This window comes from Rattus rattus, chromosome 1, assembly GCF_011064425.1.
Source record: "Rattus rattus isolate New Zealand chromosome 1, Rrattus_CSIRO_v1, whole genome shotgun sequence".
NCBI lineage: Eukaryota > Metazoa > Chordata > Mammalia > Rodentia > Muridae > Rattus > Rattus rattus.
The window spans coordinates 19,394,299-19,419,799 of NC_046154.1; the positions used below are offsets into that span (position 1 = coordinate 19,394,299).

The following is a 25,501-nucleotide window of genomic DNA, read 5'->3' on the forward strand; positions in this document are numbered from 1 at the left end:
CTCCATTCTGGAGCACCGATTCTGGCCAGACAGTGCAGGACTAGTGGGGACACCAACAGCTAAAGTCCTCAACTAACCATCAGGGAACACAGGGACATCAGGCCCATGAAGGGGACAGAAGTAGGGGGCGCATGTCACTGCTACTTCTGGTGGAGACAGTCATGATTCCAGGGAATTCCGCGGATCAAGCCTTGAGGCTTTGCCTCTTGTCCTTGCCTTGTCTTTTCCAGCTGGAGCAGCCGGAGGATTACCCAATGAGGGAGGGGACAGGCAGACCTAGTTTGGAGCCGGGCGGGGTCCGAACAGGCCTTGGCAGTGACAATTTCAAAGACGCCATGAGACGTGTTTTGTTTTCCAGGACCCAAGAGATGAAGCGCCTCCTCACGCTGGCTTGGTTCCTGGCTTGCAGTAAGTGTTGGCTTGTGACCTCTGAATATGCTCCCCTCCCCCCAACCTCGGGAATGACTGGGCAGTGGAAAAGAAGGCAGTCATTAGCCTTTGAGGTGAGGAGACCTGTGTCTCCGTCTCTGCTCTGCCCTCGCGGTGCACTCGAAGATATCAGCAAAGGCCGTGGCCTCCGTAGGCCCTCGTCTGGCGCTGGTGGGCATGGTGCTGTGGTCCATTTTAAACACTGCAGGCCAGGGTGCGAAGGCCGAGAACACGAAGATAGCTTGTGAATGTGGGAGGCAGATATTTCCCTGACGCGTAAGTATAGAATAAGGTCAATCAATGGGAGCAAAGTGGAACACCAAACCCTTAGGAAATATATCCCAGCTCAGGGCTGGGGGCATCGCAGTAGTAGAACAGCCTGGTGATGCATTAGGTTTAAGGAAGGAAGGGAGAAATGGATGGATGGATGGGTGGACAGACGGATGGACAAATGGATGGACAGACAGATGGACAGACAGAGACTCCAATAGATAACACCAGAGTCATTCTCTGCATACCACCCCATCTAGGACGTGTCTGAAATGTGGTGGGATTGCCACCAGAGAAGACTGTGGACGTCTTCTATCGGTTTAAGCTGATAGAAAGTCTTTATTAGCTGACTGGGTGATCGCAGTGTAGCCCCAAGCCTTTCTCAGGGTGAACTTTTAAACACACACACACACACACACACACACACACACACATTCCAGGTTGATGTGCTTCAGTTAACAAGAACAATTAGCCAGAAGTCGAACTATCTAAGCTAAAAGGCAAGGTTAGTACGTTCAGAGATTTTCCCAGAACTCTGGACTTTGATGGATTAGGTCTTTGTTTTCATTTTGGCTGGCCGTGCTGTCTACATGACTTCCATCATGGAGTCAGTTGTGCTAAGGTCTGGGAGCCCGTTACAGTATATCTGGCTTTAGGTTTCACTGAAGCCCCCTAGCCTGCCATACAAACCCCTGGTGAGCTACTCCACTCTTCGATGTCCTGCCAGCTATCTGGAGAGCTAGGAGAAACTTGAGACCTGAAACAGGCAAAAAGCCCCTGGCTCCTTGCATCCAAAATCCTAGGCAAGCTACTTCCTTCTGGACTTAAAGGAGCCTCAGTTTCCCAATTTGTGATATGAGGGAGCCGGCTTCAAGCTACGGCCTACTCTGCTTTGAAATTTAAATAAAAAGAAATGGGTTCATTTTACATAGCAGCTCGTGTAGCCCAGGCTAGCCCTGAATTGGCATAGCCAAGGATGAACACAAACTTCTTAACCTCTTAAGTGTAGATGTGCTACACTGAGTTTACACAGTGCTGGCTGACGATCAAAGCCAGGGCTTCATGCACGATAGGTGAGTTCTCTGTGAACTGAGCCACAGCCCTCGGCTCCCAAGTGCCAACTCTTAACTTCTTTTCCAAGTTGCATGCGGTCATCTGCCTGGCCCTCCTCCCATTAACCGGTTGAATAAGAGAGGGCTGGGAGGGTGGCGGGTAGCAAGCAGAGCTGCAGCAACGTGCCTGGTGTCACCTGCAGGCTTGGGCTGTTTTCCAGGTGTGCCTGCAGTCCCAGGGGGCTTGCTAGAACTGAAGTCCATGATTGAGAAGGTGACTGGGAAGAACGCCGTAAAGAACTACGGCTTCTACGGCTGCTACTGTGGCTGGGGCGGCCACGGGACCCCTAAGGATGGCACTGATTGGTGAGCTGACATCATCACCACCACTCTTCATGTTCTGGGCTCCACCCTCCTCCCCTCCCCTGACTCCACACCTATTCTAAAGGATGAGAATTACAACTGAGGATCAGGATCGGAGAGATAGCTCAGTGGTTGGAGTGCACACCGCTCCTGCAGGCGACCTGAGTTCGGTTCCCAGCACCCATGTTGGTCAGCTCACAACCACCTGTAACTCCAGCTCCAGGGAACCTGATACCTTTGGGCACCAGTGTCACTGTAACTGGTGTTATACATGTGGTCACACATGTGCTGTGTGTGCACGTGCACGCTCAAGTATAATCAAAACTAAAATGAATTTTTATTTAAATTTTTTCGAGACGGGGTCTCATGGTGTAGCTGTGATTGTCCTGGAGCTCACTCTGTAGACCAGGCTGGCCTTAAACTCACAGCTTCACCTGCCTCTGCCTCCCGAGTGCTGGGACTCAAGGCGTGTGCCACCGCTGCCTGGCTTCTATAATCAATTTTTAAGATAAGTAAGCTAAGCCTCTGAGGAAGTAGGCAGCTTTTAAAGGCGTGTCACGTGATCTCAGTGGCCTGATGGGTCACTTGCTTTGTTGAAATATGACCATTGACCCCTGTTTGCTCAGTTTCTTTTTGCAAAGCCTGGCTGAAGTCGGATGACCCACGGCTGGCTCGTGGCTGTGACTCAGGTTGTCACTGTCTGTGGGGAGATGTCGGGCCCTTCCTATGGGTCCTTTGCAGGGTCGTGTAGACTTTCTTACAGCATGGTGACTCTCGGGGGTTATGACCACGTATTCCCAAACGACAAGGCAAAAGAGGATAGCTAGTTGGATGTAGAAGCGTGACCTTCAATACCGGGGAAGTCGAGGCAGGGAGAGCAAGGGTTGGAGGTTGCTGTGGGCTAGATAGCAAGTCCCAGGTCAGCCTCAGCTGCATGGCAAAACCCTGTCTCGGGAACTCCCCAGTGTCGCTTACGCGCCCCCCTTAGTTGGTTCAGCCACACAAGCTTAAGAGAGAAGAGTCATAGGTTAGTCCACGAGGGCACAGCTACAATCAGCGGAGGAATAAGCTTGGATGTTCTATGACAGCAGTTAATGTGCAGTGAGCATCTCAAGAGAGATTTTTAATGGCCTCACCACAATGAAGTGCATGTTCGGGGTGACGGATAAGTGATTTCCGTCCGTTTTGATGGTTGCAGAACTATCGTGGCTGCATCAGGAATCCCACCATTGATGAAGCCAGTTATCAGCTCTGACGATCTGTCTCTGGAAAAGCCCTCAGAGACACATCCGAGGGTGGGATTTTATAATTTCCCAGGCCGCTATTAATCCAGTCAAGTTGACGGTCAAGGTCAAGGATTTCAGTGGTATGATGTGTAGGACCACGCCGTGCCCACCAACATGTCTAGATACTGTGTCTCAGCGTTCAAAGAGCAAGAGAGGACCTGGATTTTTGCTAGAGCAGTGTAGCCATTCTAGAAGCCTGCGAGTTGGGGCATGGTGTTCCTTGGGAGGCTCAGCGTACAGGGGTAACAGTTTCGATGCCAGTGGGTGCCAAGATGGAGGCCATCGAATGGACTTTGCGGGGGTTGGGGGCCATGCTGAAGTGGGGCTCTATGGGAGCAAGGGGAGGGCTAGAGTGACTATGAGGAAATGGGTTGTAGATGAGCACATCATTATAAACTCCTATGTAACTCAGTATGTGATGATGTATAGAGGTTTATAGACATGGGGCTGGAGTGATGGCTTGGTCAGTAAGGTCTCGCTCTACAAGCATGCGGGCCTGAGCTCGGATGCTATTGAGGTGGTGGGGACAGGCGTATCCCTGGGGCTTGGTGGTGAGCCAGTCTGGCTGAATCAGTGAGGCTCAGGTTCCAGTGAGAGACCATATCTCCAAGAGTAAGGTGGAGAGAGGGTGGTTGATGGAGACACGTGACACTGACCTCTGACCTCCATGTGAGTGCAGGGACACCCCCGACACAGGCCTGGCCTCAGCAGCCTTCCTTAGTCACGGAGGGAGATCTACAGCTCCTTTCTTGGATCCTTAACTCTAAAGCCAGACCCACGTGGCCGAAGCTGCCAAGTTCTGTTGCTTCCTAGAGCCAGAACCTGGTCCCTTCGTTCAAATATATTTTCACCAGTTTTCTCTTTTTTATTGTTTCCCTCACTACCTAGGCCCGACTGTCCTGGATCTATCTCCTATGTAGACCAGACTGGCCTTGAACTCAGATCCATCCGCCTCTGCCTCCCCAGTGCTGGGATTAAAGGGACACTCGCTCCACCTTGCCTGGCCCTAAACTGCTCCTGAATTCCTTCTCACAAGCTGGGTGGGATCGTGCCCTGAGGTCACCGTTTCCTTTATTCCAGTCCACTTCAGGCTTTTCTTTAATCTCGGTGAAACCCAGGGTTTAGCGCCATTCCACTTCCTAGTGCCTCTTTTCTCCTCCAACTGTACATGTGATCAGCTGGCTCCTTTTTATTTCAGCTCTGAGGAAGACTGGCCACTAATAGCCAAGCAACACAACACAGCCAATACTAGATTGCTTTGAAATGCCCTCTGCCCAAGCTGTTAATCCAGAACTGTTCAATTTAGCTTCGGGGGGATTGTGTTGGACAAGGGCAGAACGCAGCCACATTTTTTCCTGTCTCCAAAAGTTTTCTTCTCTGAGACGTCCTGAGCCGAGCCCCCACAGTTCAGGTCACCCTCTCAGCACCATTGTCTTCTGTGCTCCTGCTAGTATGGCCCCTTAAGCCCCAGTTACAGTATCCAATCATTTTTCTCGTCCATAGTCCCCAAATGTTCCACAACCCTCCATACAAAAGCATGGACAGGCCTATCTCGGGATTACCCCAGTCCCGGGGAACAACTTCTGCCTTAGTGTTCTATTGCTGTGAAGAGACACCGTGACCACAGCGACTCTTGTAAAGGAAACCGTGCAATTGGGGGTCAAAGGTTTAGTCCATTATCACCATGGCGGGAAGCGGAGTGGCATGCAGGCAGATGAAGTGCTGGAGAGGTAGCTCAGAGGTCTACATCCAGATCCGCAGGCAGCAGGGAGGGAATGCCACTCTAGGGCTGGCTTGAGCACCTGAGACCTCAAAGCCCACCCCCCAGTGACACGCTTCCTCCAGGACCACACCTACGTCAACAAGAACACACCTCCTAATAGTGCCAATCCCCATGAGCTTATGGGAGGTGGGGGGAGGGCATTTTCATTCAAACCACCAAACCTACACTCTGTCTAGCCATTAGGAGGCAAAAACAGGTCTGTGAACTTCTGACCAGTGGCAGTTCTAGTGGGCGAGAGGAGCTAACTTACTAGACACCATCCCTGCCAGCTCATCACACCCATTTGCCACAGGTTCTACCAGAGGGATGTGGCTGTAGTTTCATACTGGGATACTAGGGATTCTGGCCTAAATAGCATTCAGAATCATCGAAGAACAGCTATTGCAATAAGATTATGAACGCTGTGGAAACCCTGGGTCTATTCAAGGAGGGTGAACTAAGGGGAAGTTTAAATTAGCAGGAGAGCCAACACTTTCACATAAGCTGCTTAGATACCAAGCTCATTGGTTGCAGCGACCAGAGGCAAAAGCTGCTTATTGGTGGAGACGCTGTTGCTAGGCAAGCCCTCAATGTAGAGCATCTTGCCCCGAACTGTTGCAGTCTTAGAGAAAGTCAAACTTTGTCCCAGGCCTCTGTGCTCACAGACAAGATACATAAAGTGTGGAGTACATACAGGACAAAGAGAGAACCTCTGGTCAGGGTGTGAGGTTAAAATATCCCTCAGAGAGAATTTAGCTTAACCATTGGTGCACAGTGTCCCTCCAGGTACCTTTGGCTCTAATTTTGTTTAGATTTGACTTGAACTCTCTCGCCTTGGACTCTCTCACAGGTGGAGGGGTCAGGAGGGTGGCTCTCGACCCAGCGTCCCCATCTCTCACTTTGACAGGTGCTGTCGGATGCACGACCGTTGTTATGGGCTACTGGAGGAGAAACACTGTGCCATCCGGACCCAGTCCTATGACTACAGATTCACACAGGACTTAGTCATCTGCGGTAAGGGTGGCTTCCCATTCAGGCTGGGAGTTCGGCTGCCCAAGAGGTGGGCCTGCCTGTACCTTGTAAGGCAGAGTGAGACTGAGGGCTGTGGCGGCCTCTTTAATCTTCCAGGGAAAGGAAGTCCCAGTTCAGACTCAATATTCACTAGTACTGCGGGTTCATAGACTTCCTCTCCCTAGATAGGGTTGGTTTCATTCTCCTTACTTCACACGTGTAATGGAAGCTCAGAGGTTTGCCAGCGTGCAGTAGGATCCATGCCCAGGTCCCTGAGTTCAAAGCCAGTCGCATCCAGGTGCATCTCTATTTAATGCCTCCCACAGAAACTGGCTCCGCCCTCAAGTTGGGCACTCTACCCAAAGGGGGTGCGTCTACTCCACCAGACTAGGGACTCCCTGAATAGAAACCTCAATCAGGATTGCGAGCTGCACATCTAGTTCAGATTACACATCTCAGTTCAGGACCTGACGCTCTTCTATCAGATTATGTATGACCCTGATTCAGAGTCCTCCCTCATACGCCATGAGATCCCTCAGAGCAGAATAGAAGCCATCCTCTGGTATGACTTTGAACGAGACAGCGTTGGTTGGCGTGATCTTCCCCTGTTCATTCTGCACTTGGTATCCCCTTTTGCAGAACACGACTCATTCTGTCCAGTGAGGCTCTGTGCTTGTGACCGGAGGCTGGTCTACTGCCTGAGGAGAAACCTCTGGAGTTACAACCCTCTTTACCAGTATTACCCCAACTTCCTCTGCTAATGTCCTCTGTGGGCTCTGCCCCGGGAGTGCCTCCCACAGTGGCGGCCCCCCCTCTGCTGTATTCCTGATGCGTCCACCCAAGGTCTTGGATCTGCCTTCCTCTGTGTACCGCTGGGCTGGACCCTCCAGAATCCCAGAGAGGAACTCTGATGTAGAGTCTGCAGACTCTGGATAGCTGAGCCTGCACTTGCAGAAGTTGGCGCTGGGCCCCGGAGCTCCCTCAGCTCCAGGCCAGTGTCGTGTTGACTTTCCTTTCAATTTCTGGAACCCAACTGCCATTACCACCCTCCAGAGACCTCTTACTCGAGGAGAAGCCAAATTAACTCTATAAATCTGCTATGTAGCTATTAAATAAAACCCATTCACGAGGCGAGAAGAACGCCACCCCAGCACTCCCTCTGACAGGGCTGGGGTAGGAGAGCCAATGCTTTTCTAACCCCTGAGGCATCTGTGCGCCCTCTAGGATGGAGGTCAGGAAACAGGTGGGGGCCTTACGTGCCTTTCATGGTTTGTCTTGAGTTTATTTTCTTAAACCTTAGGGTCTTTCAAGCCAGACCTGGAGCTCAAGATTCTTCTGGAGGAAGGTGAGACACAGTCCTATGCCACCTTGAGCTCCAGGCTAGAAAGGGACAGCCCCTAGCCCTGGCTTCTGCAGCTGTGTGGTCTTGAACCTCCATATAGTCTGAATCTCTCTGGCTCTCCTCAAAATATAAAACAAGCCTCCTTCCAATAGCATATTGGTGCACACCCCTAACCCCAGCACCTGGGAGGAGGAGGCGGCAGGAGCATCAGGAGTTCAAGGCCAGCCCCTGCCCCCTAGCAGGGATGGTAGGCTACATGAGAGTGTGTCTTAGAAAGAACCACCTGGTGCAGGTACAGGGATGCTGGGATTCCGAGATGTCACTCAGTGCGGAAAATGCTTTAAGTAAGATTCAAGGAGGGCAACAGATCAATGGCAGAATGACTGTCTATTTCTTCGCCGAGTTAAGGGCACTGAAAATCTCAACTCATCTATCGCTTTATAGAAGATAGAGCTTTCCCATAGCAACCTGACGGGAGGAAGAGAGGCACTCCACAGTAAAGGAGTGGCCTTTCCAAGGAAGGGTCTAGGCTCCGTCTTCTCCAGAACATGCACAGGACACAGGAGATCCATATTTAGAGACTTTTCGTGTTCGAACGTTTTCTAAATAAAGTTAATTATATTGAGATTACCCCGAATTCACACGTTTTTGGCATATGCTAGCAGCTATATTTAAACAATACTGGAGTGGGGCTCACATGCTGGTTTCACTCATGAAAATTTCAAAATCAGGGGGCTGCTGGGGAGATGGCTCTGTTGGTTAAGAGCCCACCTCAGGCAAGCATAAGGACCTTGAATGGATCGCCAGGAAAAACCAACAACAACAACAACAACAAACAAACCAAAAATCAAAAGAGCTGGGCATGGTGGTGCCTGCTTGCAATCTCAGTAGCCAGGAGGTGAGACAGGCAGATTCCTGGTCTCAATAATCAGCCAGGTTTACAGACTTAGTCCCAGGCCAGTGAGAGACCCTGTCTCAAATAAAGCAAACGACAATGAAAACTGCAAACAAGAAGGAGGACCACACCTGGGGAATGGCACCTGAAGCTGTTACACACACACACACACACACACACACACACACACACACACACACACACACGTTATACTGGCACACACACATGCATAGACACACTCACATGCACATGTACACACACACACATGCATGCATGCACACACACATGCATGTACTTCCCCATGCATGGGAATGAGCACAAGCACATGTACTCACACACATTAAAAAGCAAGCAAACAAACAAACAAAAACACCTTTTGCCCCTCAAATCAGAACCATTTCCCAAGCTCAGCCTTGAGTGGGTTTGTGGGAGATTCCCAAGTGTCCCTCTGATCCCTGGTGTCTTCAGTTGAGATGCATGAAGAGACTGGGATCCCTGCTTCTCCTGTCAGGGTCAGGAGTCAGGCGAGGTGTGATGTTGCTGGCAAACTCCACAGAAGGGCGGATGATCAGGTCTCTCTCTCTGGGTCTCCTAGCTCCAAGCCCCAGCATCTAAAGAAGCTCACAGGTCAGGGATGCTTTGAGGTTAGAAAAACAGGAGCCCAACATGGAGGCCCTGAGCTGGAAAGGACCATGTGGAGCCTTAATTTATCCATTACGTCCAGGAGACGTTGGGAGACTGATCTCAAATACAGCATGGCAACACCAGCACAGAATCAGACCGGAAGACTTGACTCTAAGCCCTCACTTGGCCAACGTCACATGCTATCTTCAACTCTAGTTCAGCCAGGGAGAAAACAGAATGCAGGGTGCTTCAGTAACACCCCCACTCTGGGGCTTCCCAGGAGGTAACCCTAGACTCAAGTCAAGCGCCAGGTACTTTTCTTCTCTGCCATAACTGCTCTGAATCCATGGTGGTCAGCCTGGCAGGCCTCTAGGATTCATCCTGCCTCTATGGAGTCACATCCTGGGTCTTTGCCAGCTTGGACCCAACTTCGCTGTTGTGAGCAGCTCTGAGGAAGCACTTGAGTGAACTCCCAAGTCTGTAAGGAAATGTCACGTGTGATCTGCTGAATCCCTATCAGAAACACTGTCAGAGAACTCCCTGAAATTTCATGGCTACGCTTTCAGAGGTCTGGAAGTATGTGGGGTATAAAAGTCAGCGGAGACCAGGAATACCCACTTGACAGGCCCCTGGGACCACAGGACCCATGCCAGCATCTGAAATTGGTCTTTGGATTTAAATGTGACACCAATATTGGCCAAATGCATGAACATGTGGATGCCAGTGTGTGCATGCATGTGCACATGTTTGTGCATGCATGTGTGTGTGTGTGTGTGTGCATGTGTGTGTGTGTGCATGTGTGTTTGTGTGTGCATGTGTGTTTGTGTTCACATGCTCACAGCTGTCCGCAGACTGAAAAGGAGGTAATGGGGAAGCCTCCATGTGGTGACTGAATAGGAAGAGAGGGCAAAGCAAGCCATGCTGGTGTGGTAGCAGGCATAAGAGCTCGGCCATGCTGTGTGCTACTGAGCCCCAAGCATTTACTGAGAGGCAGATGCCCTCCTCTCACACTGAGACTGCCACCAGAAACTCAGGGAGGTAGAGTGCTTTGCCTGAGGCCACACAGGTTCCCAGGAAGTTAGGCAGGAAGGAAGCAGCCAGCTGCCTGATGCTCGAACTGGAACAGATGGTATCCTCCTGCCTCGGAAGCTGGGAGCGAGGGCCAGGTCTTGCAACAAGTCTGGAGGAAGACACATTTTGTTTCCCCTGGGGTGAGTGTGGTAAGCTGAACTTGAGTGGCGCTTCCCAGAGTTCCTTTCTCTGCAAGCACTGGGTTTGGAAGGGAGTGGAGTCGGGGTGGGGAGGTGGTTTTGTAGTTTGTCTAGAAAGCAGAAGGGAAGTCACACACATCTCTTGCTCCGCGCCTGGAAGGGCTGAGTTTAGGAAGGTCAAATCTGCTTGCACCTCAGACCTGCTGACTCGCCTGGCAGGTGGGAATCTTCTGGGACACTCGTTCCACACTGGGACCAGGTGTGAAAAGTGAGAGAGAGGGGGAAGGGCGAGGGGGCTTCTGCAAGCAAGGCTGAGGATGGTAAGACTTGCATGGTCTTTCCTGTGGGGAGCGCTCACCCTCCTGGCTTCCAATCTGACCGCTCCATCCACTTCACAGCCATCTTCCCTTCCTGGCTGTCTGGCCTGCTAACTTCCAGTTGTAGCATCAGGCAACAAAGGAAACGGCCTTCCCTGTTGTGTTTTATAAAAAGATAGGGAAGCCAGGGATGTGTTTATTGGAGGCTAGGTATGGTGTAGGGGAAGGGGGTCCCTCTGCAGGCCCATGCTGAGGCATCCCTTCACCCTGAGGGACCAGCCACATGCCGATGGTATAGTATAGAATAGAGTTTATTAGGGCGTGGGGAGGAGAGTTGAGAAAGAGAAGAACAGAGAAGGGAAGAGGAGAGAGAGAGAGAGAGAGAGAGAGAGAGAGAGAGAGAGAGAGAAGAAGAAGAAGAAGAAGAAGAAGAAGAAGAAGAAGAAGAAGAAGAAGAAGAAGAAGAAGAAGAAGAAGAAGAAGAAGAAGAAGAGAAGAAGAAGAAGAAGGAAGAAGAAGAAGAAGAAGAAGAAGAAGAAGAAGAGGAAGAAGAAGAAGAAGAAGAAGAAGAAGAAGAAGAAGAAGAAGAAGAAGAAGAAGAGAAGGATAAGAGAAGAGACCAGCCATGAGCATGTGGAGAGAGGAGGAAGAGGGTTAAGGCAGCAAGGGCAAGATAGCAAGAGAGAGAGAGAGGAGGGGGCGAGCAGCCCCCTTTACAGTGAGTCAGGCACACCTGGCTGTTGCCAGGTAACTGGGGGCGGAGCCTAGAAGGAATGCCTCTCCCTCCCATATAAAACCAGTTGAATCCCTGCTCCGGTATATCATTGCAGAGTGCTGTCCTGCCTCTGCTTGGTCCCTGGATGGTGTAGATAGTTGTTACCAGCTGTAATTCTCAAGGAACAGAACCGGAAGGAAGCTTTGCGGCTTGCTTCAGGATTGTCTGGGATTGGCTTTTCTTAAAATGCATTTATGACTGGATTTCTTTTTTGCTTTTGTTTTTCAAGACAGGGTTTCTCTGGGCAGCTCTGGTTATCCTAGAGGTAGCCCTGTAGATCAGACTGGCCTCAAATTCAGACCTGCCTCTGCCTCCCGGGTTCTGGGACAAAAGGAGTGTGCCACCCTCTCCTGGCTATGACTGGATTTCAGTGGTAAAAGTGACGTACGTTTTTCCTCAGCTTGCAGGGCTCAAGTTGTGACCTCAGCGGTTACTATGCATGCCCCATTCGAACACGTAGTCCTTGGATGGCCAAGTAATTGGTGCCACAGAGCATTTTAGTGAAATTAAAAACAGGGAGTAGGAGAGCTTATGGGTTATATAGATCTTATAGGAAGAAACCATGAATTCAAGGTTTTAAATTTGCACTCAAGACCCACATGGGACATGTGTGTTTTCTTGATGCCTGGGCGGGGCACAGGGATGCACAGAGAGGCTAGAGCGGGAGAGCCCTGGAGCCTCCAGATGGGGCAGCTGTTCAGAAGTGTTTAGAGAAGATCAATGCTGTCCTGTGTCCAGATGTTTGGTTGTGTGACTTGTTCTGTCATGGAACTGTGTCGAGTCACAAACACTGGCTTTAGCTGTCAGAACTGCACCTTGCTTTGCATGAGCCAGCAGCAGGGACTCTGTCCTGGTCATGGCCTGCTCAGAGGGACCCAAACAGGAACATTTCTCAGTTCACAAGACATCACCCTGTCTGTGCCACAGGTCATGTTGTGCTGGACAGACCTGATGACTAGGGAGAATTTCCTACCCCTTCCTTCCTTCCTTCCTTCCTTCCTTCCTTCCTTCCTTCCTTCCTTCTTTCCTTCCTTCCTTCTTTTCTTTCCTCCTTCCCTCCCTCCCTTCCTCACTTCCTTCTTCTCTCCCTTCTTTCTGACTGACCGTCTGTCTGTCTGTCTTCTGTCTACTTTGTCTTTCCTTCTTCCTTTCTGTCCTGGAGTTTGTGGGGACAGGGTGTTGATATATAGCCCTGGCTGGCCAGCAATTCACCATGTAGGCCAGGCTGGGATTATAGGTATACACTACCACATCCCACTGAAATGCATTTTACAATAAGACACAAGGTACCTTAGGAAACAGTAAGCCCACAATAACACAAGGCCCGCTGTCTCAGAGGCAACTCCAGGGGTCTAGTGGCCTGGACTGTATTGAGACACTCCTTTTGATGGGCTTAGCTGACTTTTGGTGGGCATTGCTGTATCTACCAAGTCATAAAGCCACATGGGTTGCCACCATCAAAGAATAGTAGTGACGCATAGGACAAGGGGCTGGGAATGTGGGCAGAGAGCACAGACGCCTTTACCCCCACACCTGCCATGGAACTTGCAAGTGATTGGTGGACGGTGCCGGAAGGTCCAGGCCTGTCTTGCTAATGTTCACTGACACTTTCTGCAGGCTGTCCACTGTCACTCGACAGGGCCTGGCTGTTTGAATAGGATGTGGTCCTTCAGTCTTCACTCTTTTTTTTTTTTTTTTTTTTTTTTTTTTTTTTTCGAGCTGGGGACTGAACAGGGCCTTGCGCTTCCTAGGCAAGCGCTCTACCACTGAGCTAAATCCCCAACCCCTGATGGCCTTCAGTCTTAAAGCTTCCATCAATAGTTAACAAAAGCAGACAGCTGCAGGGCGTGGTGGTACAGGTCTGCATTCCCAACACTTGAGATGTGAAGGCAAGAGGCTCAGGGGTTCAAGGTCATCCTCGGCTAACCTTGAGTTCAGTGTTCAATGACGTTGTTCAGGGACAGCCTAGGCTACTTGAGTCTCTGTCTAAAAGGGGGTGGGGCTAGAGAGATGACCTTTACTCTCCCCAGTCCCCACAATAAGCTCATGACTGTCATAACTGCCACTCTAGGAGATCCAGTGCCTGACCTCTTCTGGGCTTCTCAGGCTCCCATACTCATGTGCACATGTGCACAGGTATACACGTATACACACACTTTCAAAAAAGCAACCTTAAAAACAAACCATCCAAAAACCAGAACGTGGCATACAGCCTCCCTGGGTGACCTCAGGCCTTTGATTTCTATTCTCTGGGCCTCGGTTCTACGACTGTTAGCGAGCACATAAACACCCTCATGGGTTTGCTGGGAGTGTCTGTCTGATAAAGAGCGGTAAGAAGCGCGCATTCTGTTGCCTGGCATCCAGTCAGCACTTGGTAAATGCTGTGTGTCATGGGAGTGGGTCACCGTACCAAGTCTGCACACTCGAACTGCAATGTCAGTCCCTAAACACAAGGAAGGAGAGTCGGGGCAGCTGTGAGCCAGAGGGAAGGAGGAGCCCCTCTCCTCTTCCCAGCCCTCACCCTCATGGAGCAACTCTATAGTTCTCCCTTAGGGAAGCAGCAGTGAGCTTCCAGGAGGAAGAAGGCAGTTGTGAGCAAGGCGGTGCCCGCAGGGAGACTCTAGTTAAACACCGGGCAAACTCCTGCAACTGGTCCCAAAGGCTGCCCATTCCCACACCCCACCCTTCGCCTGTGTGGTGGATCAGGCCCTATGCACCAACTCCACCTAAGCAGCCAGTCTTCTGCACCAAGACTCTGCTCCTTCCTCTCCAAGACAGTGTGTCATCTCCGTCCTCCCCAGCAGGGGTCCTCCTTCCTCTTCTGGTCTCTCATGATCTCTCTCTCTCTCTCTCTCTCCCCCTCCTTCCCTCCTTCCTCCCTTTCTCCCTCTCCCAGTCAATCCCCCCTCTGTGTGTGTATTTGTGCATGTGTTCATGCATGCGACACACACATCTCTCTCTCTCTCTCTCTCTCTCTCTCTCTCTCTCTCTCTCTCTCTCTCTCTCTCTCTCTCTCTCTCTGTGTACACATAAATGGCCAGAGGGTAGGTAATACTAGGAGGTTCTCATTGAACCTGAAGCTCTCAGTCCAGCTATAGGAACCAGCCAGCCAGCACCAGGTGCCTACCCATCCTTGCCTCCGTAGCTGGGGTCACAGCGGTTCAGCGCTGTGAAGGATATTTTACACAGGGTTTAGGGCATCAAACTTAAATCCTCATGTACGTGCAGCAAGCACTTTACAGACTAAGCTGTTTCACCCGGCCTTTCCTGTCCTTTCTAAATGGTTCTGGGTCATCAGGTCAATCCCCCTGCACCAATCTACAGCCACTGACTCACTGATCTTTTCCTAGCCCAGTGAAGAGCTTAGGAAAACACAAGAGACCCTGAGAGGGAGAAAGGTTATATTTCGGAGTCACACACTCATCTATGCAGAGATTCAGAGTCAGGTCTGAGCACCCAACTCGGACTGAGTGAGGATTGTTTGTCTCAGTGTCTAAAATTCGTTGAGTCATCTGTCGTGAACTGCTGATCTAGCGAGCTCAGAATGTTGCACGACTGGTTTCCCATGAAAGCGAGCCAGCTACTGGGCCAAGCTTACTCAGGTTTCCAATAAACCTGTGTGGGCTGTGAACTGTGTGGCTGCCATTACCTTCCAGACTGTGTCTCAGGCTGGACAGGTTTGCCGCTTCATGGAATATGGGAAGATCCAAAGATTCATTCCAGTTCGGAAAGCCTCAGATTTTAGGATTGTGTTCCGACCCAGGCGGAATCTCCCAGAAGCCCACATGACTGAGAGGGAACCTGAGAACTGAAAAGAGTCTTTGGGAAGGTTGTACTCCAATCTGTGATGGCCGTAGGACTCCAAACAGGTTCTCTGACTCTGGATTTTGGGGCGGTCTAAGCAATTCAAACATCCCTGTAGCCAACTCACAAGGCAACTCAAGAGACCAGGACAGTGCCCCAGAGCTTTTCTGGGAGGCCGTTGTCCCAGGAGCAGAGTTATGTCTTGGTGGTATCCATGAGCTACTCTTGGTTCCCCAAGTCACAGTGATGGCAGAGAGACCACTTCTCCGTGGCTTGCTGGATCATTTCATAGGGCTCAAGTAAGCCGCCCTGGGTGACAATGAGCCGTGGGGAGAGACAGAAGGACACAGTCATAAACATCGTCTCCAATGCTGACAATCACCACGGTGGCCGCAGATGCTGGGTTCCACACGGTACAGCATAGAACGTTTCATCATCACGATTGGAAACTGGTGGGGGCAGGACCATAATTCCTGTTCATGGGAGTAACCGAGGCTCAGAGAGAGCCAGGTCCGTGCACTCAAGAGAGTGCAGCCTGGAAATCAGGAGGTCACTGACAATCCTGCCCATGGGGCTCGGAGCCCCCAGACATAGCCATGACATTGGTGTTCTCTGCCAGCCTTCTGTGCTGCGTATCTCCCAGTATTAGATTGTGTGTTAGGGTTTATCGATCTTTTTTTTTTTTTTTTTTTTAATTTTTTTTTTTTTTTTTTTTTTTTTTTTTTTTTTTTTTGCCCCGTTTTTTTTTTTTTTTTTTTTTTTTTTTTTTTTTTTTTTTGCTTTTTTTTTTTTTTTTTTTTTTTTGTTGTTTTTTTTTTTTTTTTTTTTGTTTTTGTGTCCTTTTTATTCTTAGTCATTTGAATGCTGAGAAGAAATTGCGGGCCATTGTTGGAGAGAAAATGTTCTCTGCCTCCTTATGTTGGTCGATTGAAATAGCAGAGGGCAGATTCCAGGGGTTGGGGTGGGGACACACACACACACACACACACACACATGTTTCCGTGTGCATGGACATGTATGGAAACGTGAAGTGAAGTTTAACTCGTGTATCCTTTTAATAAAGAGTTTGGGTTTTAAGGGAAGATGGGCAGAAGAGGAAACTGTCAGGAAGTGTGGGGAAAGATAAAAGGCTTTCAGTTTAGGTGGATTTGTGCAAAGTCATCTTGAGGTCCATGTAGTCTCAGCAGCGCTAGAGGAAAGGGGTCTTGTTCTTTAGAGGGAAATGTATATATTACACCTTGCTGGTCTGATAAGGGGAGGCCGAGAGCTCTCGGCCTACAACAATCGGCTCTGAGCTGCTGTCAGCGCTAAACAGTCCTAGCACGTGTTGGGATAGCGTGTTCTGCTCCCCCTCACTACTGTGATGGTTAGAGCTGATTGTCAACCTGCCAGAATCTGGAATCACCCAGGGGGTGGGCCCCTGAGCTTACCTCTGATTATCTTGATTGTGTAGATAGATGGGGGAAAAATCCATCTTGACTGTGGGACAGCCATTCCCAGGCAGGGGATCCTGGGCCGTGTGAAATGGGGAAAGCCATCTGGGCTTAACAAGCATACACGCCCCTCCCTCATTTCCTGGTTGTGCGTGGGGTGTAACCAGCCACTTTAAGCTCCTGCTGCCTCGATTTCCCCACCATGACGGACTGTACCGCTGAACTGTGCTAAAGCAAATCCTTTCTCCCGGAAGTTATTTTTGTCAGTGTATTCAACCACAGCACCAGCGGAGAGGACAAAGGTAGCCAGTGAGCATGGATCATCTCCTGGAGACTATAAATAAATAAATAAATAAAAAATAAAAAATAAATAGATAGATAAATAAATAAATAAATAAATATATAAGAGGCTCAAAATAAAATAAAGGAAGCAAATATTCCGTGGTCCCTGGGAAGGTCCTACAATAGGCTGAGGCTCGCCAGATGAGCTGTTGGTGAGTGGTAGAGGCCCATGGAGTCCACTGGGCTAGAGTTTAGTCTAGAATGTGTCTTGTCTTTTGGCCCAGTGGCTGTGTCTTGGCTCATGGGATAGATGTTATTAGTCTTGGACTGATGAGAAGCTAGATCTTTGGTGTTTTGGTGTTCAGGGGAGGAAGGTGGGATTAGTGCTGGTTGAGGCAGAGTATTAGAGGAGAAGCATCCCTTCAGAGGGTGAGTCCAGGCCAGGCACAACGGAATCTCCAGCCAACGATTTGTTCAACGTGCAGCCTCTGTGTCTGAGGTGTCTCAGTTGGCAAAGGGCCTGTCATGCAAATTCAAAGACCAGAGTTGGAATCTGGGCAGCCACACGAGGAGCCAGGCACAGTAGTGTCTGTAATCCCAACATCAAGGGGGCAGAGATGGGAGGATCTTTGGGGCTTGCCAGCCAGTCAGTCTAGTCAAAGAGGTGAGCTCCAGGAACAGACAGTGTCTTCAAAGACAAGATGGAGAGCAATCAAGGAGGACACTCGACATTGACCTCTGACCTCCGTATGTATGCACACACACATCCATCCATCGCATATATACATGGAGCAACATAACACCACACGCATGCATGCATGCGTGCACACATGCATGCGTTGCAGCTTCCTGAATTTAGCCCATCGGTATGCACTTAATGATTGCAGTTGCTAGGAGGGCTGAGAAAGGAGGACCCCAAGGCCAAGACACATTTACAAAACTTAAATAAAATAAAACCAACAGAAGGGGCTTGGGAAGCCAGGCATGGTGTATACGCTTGAAATCTCAGCATAGGGGAGGTGGAGGGAGAAGGTTCAGGAGTTCAAATGCTGCCTCAACAGCAAGTCAAGCTCAAGGCTTGTGCTGCCTGAGACCCTGTCTTGACCCTCAGAGGTGAAGGGCGCGGTATAGCTCAGTGATGAGGTGATTGTCCAGCATGTATGAGGCCCAGGGTCTGATCCTTAGTACAGGAGAACAAAGCAGAAGCCAGGACGGGAGAAAGAAGGGATAGCAGAGGAAGAGAGGGAGGGAGGGAGGAGGAAGCAGGGAGAGCAGAGGGAGAGAGAGGGAGGAGGAGAGAGAGGTGAGAAGGAGGGAGAGAGGGAGAGAGGGAGAGGAGGAAGAGGAGGAGGGAGGAAAGGATGGAGAGATAGAGGGAGGGAGAACGAGGAAGGGAGGGAGAGAGAGGGAGGAAGGGAAGAAAGAGGGAGAGGAGAAGGAGCGAGAGAGGAAGGAGAGAGAGGGGAGGAGGGTGAGAGGAAGTGGGAGGAGGGAGAGAGAGGGGGGGAGAAGTAGGGAAGGAGGGAGGGAGATTTTCTTGTCATCTACTTCAGATCTAGAGGATGAGGATCCTGATTGTGGAAATAAAAGGGACAATCCAGCAAAAGCAATACGGGGTGAGGACTTGTTAATTAATTGAATATTGGGGGCCCTCACATGCCATGACACGGGTGGAGGTCACAGGACATCTTGCAGGAGTCAATTCTTTTCCTACTCTGTACTCCCAGAGATTGAATTCAGGTTGTCATGTTTGAAGGCAACACCGTCATCTTTCTACCTGCTGAACCTACACCAGCCCGGGAAGAGGGTTTTGAAAACAAGGCTGGGGGAACTAAGAAGACTTGAGCCCTCCTCCCTTCAAGCTTCACGGGTGGGGGAGGAGGGGTGCTGGGCCCCCTCTGTCAGTCTGCAGAGCGTGGACCATGGGAGATGATACACATGGCCTGTCCTGTGTGCGCTGGCCGGAAACACAGGACGAGCACACTTGTGTCTTGTTCACAGGGTGCAGAATTCACAGGGTGCAGAAGTTTCAGTGACAGCAGTTTGTTGTGTAATCCCCACCTACTCTGGTAATCTGGCTGAGGCAAATGCAGGTATTTTTACTCCAACTTTATTTTTTAGATGTATTTATTATGTATACAGGAATTTTTTTTTTTTTAAAAAAAATAGGTTTGTTAGTTTGGGTTTTGGTTTTCGTTTTTTTAGATTTATTTATTATGCATACAGCTTTTTTTTTTTCTGCCAGAAAAAGACAACAGATCTCATTACACATGGTTGTGAGCCACCATGTGGATGCTGGGAATTGAACTCAGAACCTCTGGAAGAGCAGTCAGTGCTCTTAACCTCTGAGTCATCTCTCCATCCCCGTTTTCCAATTTTAATGACTAATATTAAGTCTCAAATCACACAGCACTCCAGTCTGTCCATTCATCCATCCATCCATCCATCCATCCATCCATCCACCCACCTACACCTATCTATCTATCTATCTATCTATCTATCTATCTATCTATCTATCTATCCATCCATCCATCCATCTATCCACCTACCCTCCCACCTATCTACCCATCTATCTATCTATCTATCTATCTATCTATCTATCTATCTATCTATCTATCTATCTATCTATCTATCCATTCATCCATCTACCCACCTACCCTCCCACCTATCTACTCATCTATCTATCTATCTATCTATCTATCTATCTATCTATCTATTATCTATCTATCATCTATCTACCCATCCATCCATCCATCCATCTACCCACCTTCCTTTCTTTCTCTCTCTTTCTTTCTTTCTTCCTTCCTTCCTTCCTTTCCTTCTTTCCTTCTTTCTTTCTATCTACCTATTCTATGTATGTATGTATGTATGTATGTATGTATGTATGTATGTATCTACCTACCTACTTACCTACCTATCTACCTGTTGCAGAATTTTGGCAGAACCTTTGTGTCTTGCTTAAATCTGAAGCAGCTCTCTGTCAGTGATTGATTCTGAGACTAATGAGGTTATTCCTTTGAAAGTCTTTGCATATCTTAGTGTGGAGACAGGCCCGGCCAGCCAGGAAGTCTCCTGTGGCTGGGAATTGCTTAGGTGATGGGTCTTTCAAGATAGGTCCCATAAGAAATTTTGGTATGTGGAAATGGACTTGGTAAAAGTGCCTTTTGTGTAACAATAAAAAGAGTTTCAAGGAGGCTGTCAGTGTCCAGTCCTTCAAAGGCTGATTCTCCTCCCTGTTGCTAAGAAGCCTAAGTTCATCCTGTAGTGGCTATCTTTCTTTGACTGATCATCCTGTGTAAGCCACCAGCGCCAATGTCTATATATCTATTATCTATCACCCTTCTATCTGTCTAGCTATCGATCTGGGTATATGTGGCTTACAGACTGAATGCAAGTTTGAAAGGCTGCAACAGACCTTAGAGGACTCAGAATTGGGCAGACAGAAATTCAAGTAGAGTCTGCAGTGATAAGAGGAAGAACCCCAAATTAGTCACAGTAAGGGAGCATGACCAGCAGGACCAGGTATGGGTGAGCAAGCCGGTGTATGGGCACTGCAACTGAGTTGGCCTTGTCAGTGCCTTGGACGTAAGGTGAGGGCTGAGCTAAACTGAAGCCTCAGGGACCACATAGTAGTTCTCTGCCTCTTGGTCCTGGACACATAGGCAAGTATCAGAAGATGGGTTAGCAGGGCTAGGTGGCCACCTCTTTATGGGGTACAGAAGAAGGAGTTACAACCTTCCCACAGTCTGGTATGTTAAGTGAGTTCCTGGGCCTGATTTCTCTGATATGATTTTAAGACATCCATGTGACCCTTCAGTCTCAGTTCAGCCCTGTAAATGTGCAGGGTGGCTCCCTTTCAACTACCAAGAGTGAGCCGTTTGTCAGTCTGCTGCATGGGTGGTGACTGAAATGGAGCTATTCATTTGGTCCACCCAGGAGCCTAATCATCGTCCACCCTCCAAATGGGGTCACAGCTGTGTGCATGGAGTCTCTCAGAGCAAGATATGGGGGCTGTCAGGGCGATGATGTCTAGGGTTGCAGGTATAGACTCTTTCTCCTCCAACTTAAAGAATAAAACGATTTCGGCACTAGCTGAAGACAGGTGCTCATGGACACACGCACACACACACACACACACACACACACACACACACATGCACGAATGTGCACACCCATAGGCAGACTCCTCAGTAGGGGCCATGTACCTAGGCCTGGAATCTGAGTCCATCTGGCAAGCCAAAACTGCCATTTGTTTGGGGATGGGGGAGATCTTTCTCTACCCTAGATTGGCTGCCTTGGGCAATTGAGGGCAATGTGTAACCTACACAAAACAAAGGAAGCTGTCTACTTCTCACCACAGGAACCTGTCCCCACATGGGAGATTTGAAAGTTCCACAGTTTTCCTCTAGTGAAGAGAGGGGGAAATTCACCACAACTTTGTGGAGAGGGAGAAGAAGCCAGGGCCAGCCATGTTCAGTGTTTAAGGGAAAGGGTCACTGATCTACCTGGAGTCTGTCTGTCTGTCTGGCCCTCAGCCCATCAGCACAGCCTGAAAACCCCACATAGAACAGAGCTGATCCTGGCCTCTAGTCCTCCCTTCCTGTCAGTGGGAAGTGCTCACTCAAAGAGAGATGGGGATGTACTCTAAAGTCCATCTCAGCTAGACCCTCCACCTTCCTTCCATCACTCCATCATTCTGTCACAAACTGAGGACCAGGGAAGTAAAGCCAGTAACCCAAGCCCACACAGCAAGGACCTGGTCCTGTTGGGAGAAATAGTATGGGCTTTCCTAGCGGGCCTTACGCTGTATTCATTTACTGCTTCATCTGGTTAGAATTCCCTAGCCCCTCTCCCAGCTGCTGGGGTTGCTGGGATGTTGCAGGCCACCCTTGCCTTGCCTTTATATTCTACTTGAGTGCCGGGGATGGGGAAGGGATGGGGCTGAGTGAGTGAGGGACCAGGAACAATTAGAAAGTGGAGAACAGAAAGATGGAGTTAGCAAGTTCAAGGTCAGCCTGGGCGCCGAGGTGAGATCCTGGCCAGAACCATCCAATCCAACCCAGGCTTAGCTAGAGGCCCTGTTTGAAAAGATGAAGGGAAGATGGAAGGGGAAAGAGAAAAGAAGAAATAAATGAGAGAGGGAAGGGAGGAAAGAAAAATGAGGAAGAGGAAGAAGGGAAGGAGGGAAAGAGGGAGGCAGAAGGAAGAAGGGAGGAGGGAGGCAGGAAGGAAAGAGAGGAGGAGGGAGGAGGAAGGAGAAAGAGAGGGAGGAGGAGGGAGGAAGAGGGAGGGAGGACGGAAGAAGGAAATGGGAGGAGGAAGAAGGGAAGAGGAGAGAAATGGGAGGGGGGAGTGCAAGGAAGAGTGACAGTAGAGAGGGGGACATCCCAGGACTGGGAGGCACCTGATTATTTTCTTGAGAGACAGCTGAGCTCTGGGAGGTCAAGGGTAGGGATGGGGGATGAGCTCGTAGAGCTGGAAGCACTTCCAAGAGAGACCTAAAATGGAGTGTTAATCTCACAGGGCAAGAATAAGACCACCACCACAATTTTTTGAGCCAAATTTGAAGCAAGCTTTATAAAATACTGGCTGAGACAATGGGCACCGGCCAGCTCCATACTGGGCTTCCCAGAGAATGGCTCGCCCCAAATTCCATTAGTTAGAGACTTATAAAGGCAAACCCCACACTGCTACATACTTCCGGCTTTTGTCCAATCAGGGACAAGCATCCCTCCTGACATACTTCCCGCCCACATATCGCCCACCTACGTGTGATTAAACACATCCTGCACATTTGGGGCCACCAAGATTGTTTACAGAAGCAAAAACACATGGTTTGTTTTCTTACATGAACAAAACCCCTGATATCCCAGGAAGCTGTGTGTCCTTGGCCAGTGGGGCTTTACCGATTAGAGGCATTTTTGTTTTATAGATCTCTTAAGCACAGTCGTTTAAGCTTAAAACATAACTTCAGCCCTCACGGAAGAAGCAGAAACTGGAAAGGAACCAGGAAGAAGCCTTAGCCTGCTTCTCCTAGCCAGTCGTGAGTTTTCTCAAAATACTCCGCAAACCCCTGTCATCTCCATGTTTTTAAAAATTCGTAGGAAGGGATGGCCATGCAGGTCAGTTGGTAGAATGCTTGCCCAACATTCAGGAGGCCCTGAGATAGATTCCCCACCACCCTAGGCATAAGCTGGTGTGCTGGTACACATGAGCAATTCCCACACTCAGGGGAAGCAGGATCTAGAGTTCAAGGTCATCTTCCGTGACATAGCAACTTCAAAGCCAGAGAAGACTCCCCGAGACCCTGTCACAAAGAAACTAACCAGTGAACAACACAGGACTCTACAGAGAAGAACCTGAGTCACCCAACAGCCAGGCCCTTGACTCTGCCTTTACGGACAGTCTGGGAAGAGGAGGCATTGGCTAACTCTTAGGAATGAAGTCAGAAATATTAAGTGAAAATGCTCCTGTACTCCACTGTCCCTCAAGGGGGCGCTGTGGTAGAGCGTGGGATAACAGCAAAATGCTCCTGTACTCCACTGTGCCTCAAGGGGGCGCTGTGGTAAAGGGTGTGGGATAACAGCAGCCCAGTCACACATAGCATGTCCTAAGGAGGAGAAGATGCATGGAAGGAACACAGGTATTTGGGACCGGATCCAGCTAGAAAAACAGGCAGGGACAGGTCAAAGCCATCACCAGGCACCTCGCCTCACTTTGAGTTGGTCTGGAGGTGGATCCCTGAATCCACAAGGCCAAAGGATACATCAGCCAAGGGCTGCTGATGGAACCCAGATCTTCCCCCGACTCCTATCCCTCTCCCCCATACTCTGTCTCTCTCTGTCTCTCGGTTTCTCTCTTGCTCTCCCCCCACACTGTCTCTCTCTTGCTCTCTCTTGCTCTCTCCCCTCTCTCTCCCCCCACACTTTATCTCTCTCTGTCTCTCTCTGTTTCTCTTTCATTCTCTCACTTGCTCTCTTACTCTGTCACTCTCTCCCCCACACTCTCTGCCCCTGTCTCTCTGTCTGTCTCTGCTTCTGTTTCTTTCTCTCCCTCCCACCTCCCTCCTTCCTCTCTCCCCCACACTCTCTGTCTCTGTCTATCTGTCTCTCTGTCTCTGTCTCTCCCTTTCTCTCCTTCCTCTCTCTCCCCCACAGTCTTTCTGTCTCTGTCTGTCTGTCTGTCTCTGTTTCTGTCTTTCTCTCCCTTTCTCTCCATCCTCTCTCTCTCCCACACTCTCTGTCTCTGTCTCTCTCTCTCTCTCCCTTTCTCTCCTTCCTCTCTATCTCCCACACTCTCTGTCTCTGTCTGTCTGTCTCTCCCTTTCTCTCCTTCCTCTCTCTCCCCCATGGTCTTTCTGTCTCTGTCTGTCTGTCTGTCTCTGTTTCTCTGTCTTTCCCTTTCTCTCCTTCCTCTCTCTCCCCCACACTCTCTCTGTCTCTGTCTGTCTCTGTCTCTGTCTCTCTTTCTCTTACACACACACACACACACACACACACGTGTGCGTACATGCACACACACACTAGCATGCATGTCTGGGAATGAGAGCAGAAGCTAGAAGACAGCGTCCGAGTGTTCTCCATCAATCTAGTATTGACACCAGGCTTGGCTTGAACATCGTTACCACCGCTGTGTACTCATAACCATTTCCCTGGTCCCTTTGTGTTACTCCACCCCACCCTCACTGCATGGTCCACAGGCATGGGTAATCCACTGTGGGGATATCTGAGCTGAGTCAGAAGCTGCCCCAGTTAAGAGCGTAGGAGTAAGGGTGGGACAGGGCCCTGCAGCCAGAGCACTCTGGGTTCGAATTCCAGTCCCTGTGCATATCAGCAGCTGACTCACTCCTGAGGTTTCAGTAGCACAAGTAACAACCCCAGGTCTGAGGCGGAAGGAGTGGGCTCCTGGATGATTGACAGGTGTTCAGAGCTGCCCACCCCTTACCCACAGGGCACTCCTTGGTAGACCCAGATTGGAGATAGTTCGTTCTGGCTTCATCACTGATCCACCTAAAGGAGAAGTTAGTGGAGGGCAAACATACTCTGGATTCTCTCCCTCTTTTCTGCTTTTTGCCCAGTTTCAGTAATAGAAAATTTGCTCAGGAGAACCCTCAGACATGTGGGCCTCCTCTTACCTTGAGGCCCACAGATGTAGCTGCCTGAGGCCCCATCTGCCTCTCCTGGCCCTGAGTCCTGCGTACCGGAGTGGTGACCTTATAGACACAAGGGAAGCACAGCTCTGGTCCATGCTCTGTCTTCCCCATCAGCATAATTTAGTCCATAGCCCGGGCTTATCACTCTGGAAACACACACACACACACACACACACACACACACACACACACACACACTATCCTGAGTCTATCAGCTACTCATCTTCTGAGACACTGACACCCTCTCAATAGTGAGTCACGGTGTCACAAACACAGACATGTGTGCCTTTCCACAATAGATTCCCAAGCAAAATCAGCAGCTTTGGGTTCATTGGCTATAACTTGTCAAGTAATCCTAATTTCCCTTGGTAGAATGGACAGTGGCCATCATGGGTCCTTTTATTCCAATCTTAAGTACTCTTGGGTTACACTCCACACTTCAAACAGGGTTCAGATGGCTGGGAAAGGCTTCAAAGAAGCTGGAAGCTCAAAC

At 49.7% G+C, this 25,501-nt stretch overlaps 1 protein-coding gene across 1 annotated transcript; it reads left to right on the forward strand.

The window, feature by feature from the left end:
• Positions 1 to 364: 364 nt before the first annotated feature.
• Positions 365 to 7,050, forward strand: Pla2g5 (phospholipase A2 group V). The gene is made up of 4 exons (XM_032888072.1): positions 365 to 408; positions 1,973 to 2,117; positions 6,070 to 6,176; positions 6,813 to 7,050. The coding sequence occupies exons 1-4, from the start codon at positions 369 to 371 to the stop codon at positions 6,932 to 6,934; spliced, it is 414 nt and encodes a 137-aa protein (XP_032743963.1). The 5' UTR covers positions 365 to 368; the 3' UTR covers positions 6,935 to 7,050.
• The last annotated feature ends 18,451 nt before the right edge of the window (positions 7,051 to 25,501 follow it).

What these genes read in the sequence shown, in the direction of transcription:
- Pla2g5 (XM_032888072.1), top strand. Translation starts at nt 369, where the DNA reads ATGAAGCGCCTCCTCACGCTGGCTTGGTTCCTGGCTTGCA. An exon ending in GGCTTGGTTCCTGGCTTGCA is followed by an intron (nt 409 to 1,972) that starts GTAAGTGTTGGC and finishes GCTGTTTTCCAG; the next exon opens with GTGTGCCTGCAGTCCCAGGG. An exon ending in ACAGGACTTAGTCATCTGCG is followed by an intron (nt 6,177 to 6,812) that starts GTAAGGGTGGCT and finishes CCCCTTTTGCAG; the next exon opens with AACACGACTCATTCTGTCCA.